At 46.4% G+C, this 6,000-nt stretch overlaps 1 protein-coding gene across 2 annotated transcripts in view; it reads left to right on the top strand.

The window, feature by feature from the left end:
* Positions 1 to 519: 519 nt before the first annotated feature.
* NUP85 (nucleoporin 85) overlaps positions 520 to 6,000 on the top strand; it is a 32,419-nt gene continuing 26,938 nt past the window's right edge. For both annotated transcript variants that reach the window (XM_008011782.3, XM_037993805.2), the window contains exons 1-3: positions 520 to 810; positions 3,113 to 3,206; positions 4,805 to 4,967. In XM_008011782.3, coding sequence (XP_008009973.1) covers positions 778 to 810; positions 3,113 to 3,206; positions 4,805 to 4,967 — 290 coding nt within the window. In that variant the 5' untranslated portion in view covers positions 520 to 777. The remainder of the gene's footprint in view (positions 811 to 3,112; positions 3,207 to 4,804; positions 4,968 to 6,000) is intronic.

The raw sequence follows: 6,000 nt of genomic DNA, 5'->3' as shown, positions 1-6,000 counted from the left end.
CGCACCCAGCCCAAGCCTGGCTAATTTTTAAAATATTTTTAGTAGTGACGAGGTTTCCTCATATTGGCCAGGCTGGTCTTGAACACCTGACCTCCAGTGATCCGCCCATCTCGGGCTGCCGAAGTGCTGAGATTAGAGGCTTGAGCCACCTCAAGCCTCTAATCCTTCAGGAGCATCGATTTTGTCCCCGTGCCTCTTGTGTGTGTTCTAGTGTGGGAGTGACGGCGATTGCTTTCCAGCACAAGCCCATTTGACTGTTGGGGTTTGGACAAGTGGCTGCTACGACACTAAGGTGGAGATAAGGATGGAGCGAGGACTCCCAGAGTTGGGAGAGCTTCCAGGCTTACTGGGGCCTCAGTCCGGCACGAGTTCGCACCCAAGTGCCGCCGCCCCAGCCTACGCACGCGCAGTCGCACCGTCTCTGGCCAAGGGTTCCTCCTGCCCCGCCCGCCCTCTCCGGGGGCCTTCTCTCCGCTCGGCACCAGGGTGTCCGCGGCGCCGCCTGATCCTGTTAGCGCGGTACTGTGAATGCAGTCCGTCCTCGGCGCTGTTTTCCCTGACTTGCTGTCGACGCCCGGAAGGAAGGACGCGCGCAGAGGACCGCAGAGGGGTGGCCGTGGCTGAGGGAAGAGAGCGCCGCAGCACTGAGGGTTTGGGCTTGCAGGCGCTGCAGGAGGCGCCCAGGCGGGGTCCTGTCTCTCAGCCAGCTCTGAGCGGGAGGCCTGAGCGGGAAGCATTGGCGTCCCGGCGATTTCCCAGAGCCTGGGGTTCGGCGCTATGGAGGAACTCGATGGCGAGCCAGCAGTCACTGTAAGGGCACCCCGAACAGGCTTGATCGTCCTTGCGGGTTGAGAACTGCATCTGCTTCGTTACTTCAGGCTTGTCTGCTTCCCTACTGGCCGCGAGGCTCTCGTCCCCTTCCCTCGATTCAGTTGCCACTTTCCGGAGGTCGCAATGTTAACGAGGTGCCCGACCTCGGGTCGTAGTGGTCGCGGGCTTTCTGCCACCCGTCACAAAGCGAGGCCTCGAAGGTCCCAGTCTGTCCCTTTCCTTCCTTTGTCTTGCTGACCTTTCTACTTCCCTCGCATTTCCCCTTGGGTATTAGAGTGGGTTCAGCCCAAGCAGAGGAATTTATGTTTTTCTTCCAGCCATATTAAGCTCTGCATCGCGGCACGTTGAGTTTCTGCTCGTGTGACTTAAGGTTTATTAAACGTATTTATTCTCTCAGGAGACTATTCATATTTTATCGCTGTGCATTCAATTCCATTTGAACTTTGAAGAGAGTATGTCAACTGTGGATGATCTGTGATGTGTATAAAAAAAATTCATGGACTTTATGTGCGAGATACCTACCGTTTCTGCTACTTGGAATGCTTTTGTTTTCCCTCTTTCTCTTGTTAACCGCTGACTGAGGCAGGTCTCAACCGATAAAGGTTTATTTAGCTAAGGTTGAGGATCCAACCGGGAAAAAACACAGGTCACAGGAGGATCTGAGACTTGTGCTTTTTCCAGAAATGGGTTTGGGAACATCAGTAGTTAAAGAGGAAGGAACTAGCAGGAGGGGCAAAAAAGGGAGGTTAGACAGTGAGGAGGCAAATGGTTACATTCTTGTGAGTCTCTGATTAGCTTCAGTAAATCTTCATTTTACCTGTGAAAAGAGGGAGTAGAGGAAAAATTTATGTATGCATTCATCTCAGGGTAGGTAGAGGGATGGTTTCATTTCTTTTTTTTTTTTTCTGAGACGGAGTCTCGCTCTGTTGCCCAGGCTGGAGTGCAGTGGCGCACCTCTGGGCTCACTGCAAGCTCCGCCTCCCGGGTTCACACCATTCTCCTGCCTCAGCCTCCCCCAGTAGTTGGGACTACAGGCGCCCACCACCACGCCCAGCTAATTTTGTTTTGTATTTTTAGTAGAGACGGGATTTCACTGTGTTAGCCAGGATGGTCTGGATCTCCTGACCTCGTGATTTGTCCACCTCGGCCTCCCAAAGTGCTGGGATTACAAGTGTGAGCTCCTGTGGCTGGCCTCTTTCTTTTTTTGAGACGGAGTCTCACTTTGTCACCAAGGGTGGAGTGCAGTGGCGCCATCTCAGCTCAGTGCAACCTCTGGCTCCCAGGTTCAAGCGATTCTTCTACCTCACCCTCCTGAGTAGCTGAGATTACAGGTGCGTGCCACCACACCCAGCTAATTTTTATATTTTTGGTAGAGATGGGGTTTCACCATCTTGGTCAGGCTGATCTTGAACTCCTGACCTCGTGATCCGCCTACCTCGGCCTTCCAAAGTGTTGGGATTACAGGCGTGAGCCACCACACCTGGCTAAGAGTTCGAGACCAGCCTGGCCAACATGGCGAAACCCCGTCTCTACTAAAAAAAAATACAAAAATTAACCTAGCGTGGTGGCGCATGCCTGTAATCCCACCTACTCAAGAAGCTGAGGCAGGAGAATCGCTTGAACACAGGAGGCAGAGGTTGCAGTGAGCGGAGATCGTGAGATCGCGTCACTGCACTCTAGCCTGGGCAACAAGAATTCGAACTCCTGACCTCAGATGATCTGCCCGCCTCAGCCTCCCAAAGTGCTGGGATTACAGGTGGGAGCCACTGTGTCCAGCACAAAATGAATTTTTCTTACTAGTGTTATAAGAAAATGTTATTGAAGGATACAATGTTATTACAGGACCAGCTGTGCTCTTCACTTAAAGTGTTTTTCAGCCAGGCCGCCATGGTGGAAAGTGTTTTTCAGCCAGGCGGGCACGGTGGCTCACGCCTGTAGTCCTAGCACTTTGGGAGGCTGAGGCGGGCGGATCACCTGAGCTCGGGAGTTTGTAACCAGCCTGGGCAATATGGTGAAACTCCGTTTCTACTAAAAATGAAAAAAAAAAAAAATAGCCGGGTATGGTTGCATACACCTATAGTCCCAGCTACTCAGGAGGTTGAGGCAGTAGAAGACCTTGAACCCAGGAGGCGGAGATTGGAGTAAGCTGAGATTGTGCCACTGTACACCAGGCTGGGAGACAGAGTGAGTCGCTGTCTCAAAAAAAAAAAAAAAAAAGAATAGAACGACTTCAGTAAGAAGAACAGTCTTCATTTTAGATTTCTACGTCTTATTTTACTAGGTGGTTCCAGGCGTGAATTCCAAGAAGAACCAAATGTGTTTTGACTGGGGTCCAGGGGAGATGCTGGTATGTGAAACCTCCTTCAGCAAAAAAGGTAGGGGTTTTTTTTTCTTCCAAATTGTCCATCTTGGCACATTTGGTGGTTTTTCTGTTTATTACCTCAGATTCGACTAGTTGTGGACTGAAACAATTGAATTTGTTTTGTACCATTTTAATTTTCTTTATTTTGTTTTCAAGATACAACAGGGTTTTGTTGTGTCACCCAGGCTGGAGTACAGTGCGATCATGGCTCACTGCAGCCTCTACCTCCTGGGCTCAAGTGATCCTCCGCCTCAGTCTTCCTGGTAGCTGAGACTACAGGTCACCGTGCCCCCACACCCAGCTAATTTTTTTTTTTTTTTTTTTGTAGAGATGGGAGTCTCGTTTTGTTGCCTAGGCTGGTCTCACACTTCCGGCCTCAAGTGATCCTGCTGCATTTTGGCATTTTTATTTTTGAAATGTTAGCTATTTTAGATTTTCATTGATTTTTGAGATCTTGAAGATGTTGAATCCTGGGAAAAAATTAACAGTAGTTTTCATGAAAAATTTTCTTCATATTTAAAATGTCAAGCTTTTTATCTGCTTTTCTTTGTCCAAAGTGACCAAATTCCTTAGTAGCTTCCTTATTGTGAACCTTGCAGATGCTTGGCCATCACTTTTGTGTCCACAGCATGGATTCAGCTGAATAATAGTTCTGTAGGCTGAGCTAGTATCCAAAGCACAGATGGAGCTGGAGAGTGACATAGCTTGTCCTTGGCTTGATTTTCTAAGTTCCATCAGCTATTGGATAGGATGTGAATCTTTTTCTTTTCCTGATACAGTCTTCCTCCAGTAGCAGGATAAAACTGGAATCTTAACATTTGATTTGTTTTCTTTCTTTCTTTCTTTCTTTCTTTCTTTCTTTCTTTCTTTCTTTCTTTCTTTCTTTCTTTCTCTCCTTCCTTCCTTCCTTCCTTCCTTCCTTCCTTCCTTCCTTCCTTCCTTCCTTCCTTCCTTCCTTCCTTCTTTCTTTCTTTCTTTCTTTCTTTCTTTCTTTCTTTCTTTCTTTCTTTCTTTCTTTCTTTCCTTTCTTTCTTTCTTTCTTTCTTTCTTTCTCTCTCTCTCTCTCTCTTTCTCTCTTTCTCTCTTTCTCTCTTTCTCTCTTTCTTCTTTCTTTCTTTCTTTCTTTCTTTCTTTCTTTTCTCTCTCTCTCTCTTTCTTTCTTTCTTTCTTTCTTTCTTTCTTTCTTTCTTTCTTTCTTTCTTTCTTTTCTTTCTTTTCTTTCTTTTCTTTCTTTTCTTTTTTTTTGAGATGAAGTCTCGCTCTGTCCAGGCTGGAATGCAGTGGTGCGATCTTGGCTCACTGCCACCTCTGCCTCCCCGGTTAAAGCAATTCTCCTGCCTCAGCCTCCTGAGTAGCTGGGAATGAAGGCATGCGCCACCACACCCAGCTAATTTTTGTATTTTTAGTAGAGACAGGGTTTTGCTATGTTGGCCAGCCTGGTCTCGAGCTCCTGACCTCGTGATCCGCCTGCCTTGGCCTTCCAGAGTGCTGGGATTATAGGCATGTGCCACCGTGCCTGGCCACAAAACATTTTTTTTAGAGTAGATTGACTTTTGGGGATGATCATAATAGATGTTAAATGTTTTTTTTTTTTTTTCTGTTTTGTTTCAGAAAAATCAGAGATGGTGCCAAGTTGCCCCTTTATCTATATTATCCGTAAGGATGTAGATGTTTACTCTCAAATCTTGAGAAAACTCTTTAATGAATCCCATGGAATCTTTTTGGGCCTCCAGAGAATTGATGAAGAGTTGACTGGAAAATCCAGAAAATCTCAGTGAGTTGGTTGCTGTTTGGTGTTGAAGCCCACTCTACACTGTGGAAAGCCAAATGAAGTACATTGTTGTCTTTTTGTGTGTTTTAAGGGTTGTGTAAAGAAATAAGAGACTCCTGGTTCTAGTTGAGGCATTAGTACTGGACAATGTACATTAGCAGTGATGGGAAGACTTAGCAGGAATATGCAAATGCTGTTGATTGGCTGGCTTGACAAGCTTTATTTATAGTCCTATTTTACTTACCCTCTAAAGAAGAAAATTTAGGCCACACAAGCATGTGAGAGTCATTGAATGAGGTCACGTTGTTGGGAGATTTGAAAATTAATGTAACAGTTTTGTCTCTAAAAATTATGGTTGAGACATTATCTGACAACAGACCAGAAAACTCTTGTAGTATTTATAGATTAGGATTTTCTTGAATTGTAGTTCGTAACTTCATCATTATCAGAGTAGTACTTGTAAATTGTAGACTTTTGGGACCCACTGCAGATCATCAAAATCAAAATCTCTGGTTGGATCTTAAAATCTCCAGCACACTGGAGTTTAAGAACTCCTGTGTTAGACTTTTGTCAGCATCCCTTCACATGGCTAGGGCATGGGCAGTGTTGGTATATTACTTCTTTGATAAGCTTTTCACAAATGAATCATTCTGGACAAGACCCAGGTCAACTTCTGTGTGAGTGTGTGTGAGAGTGATTATTGGTGGTTTTTCTGTTTTTTTCAAGACAGAGTTTCACGTTGTCACCCAGGTTAGAGTGCAGTGGCGCGATCTCTGCTCGCTGCAAGCTCCGCCTCCTGGGTTCACGTCATTCACCTGCCTCAGCCTCCTGAGTAGCTGGGGCTATAGGTCCCCGCCACCACGCCTGGCTAATTTTTTGTATTTTCAGTAGAGATGGGGTTTCACCGTGTTAGCCATGATGGTCTCCATATCCTGACCTCGTGATCCACCCGTCTTGGCCTCCCAAAGTGATGGGATTACAGGCGTGAGCCACCATGCCCGGCCCTGTTTTTTGTTTTTTCTTTTTTTTTGTTGTT

The sequence above is a fragment of the Chlorocebus sabaeus genome, chromosome 16 (assembly GCF_047675955.1).
Source record: "Chlorocebus sabaeus isolate Y175 chromosome 16, mChlSab1.0.hap1, whole genome shotgun sequence".
Lineage (NCBI taxonomy): Eukaryota > Metazoa > Chordata > Mammalia > Primates > Cercopithecidae > Chlorocebus > Chlorocebus sabaeus.
Note: the sequence above shows the minus strand (reverse complement) of the source record. Positions and strands in the feature narration are given on the sequence as shown.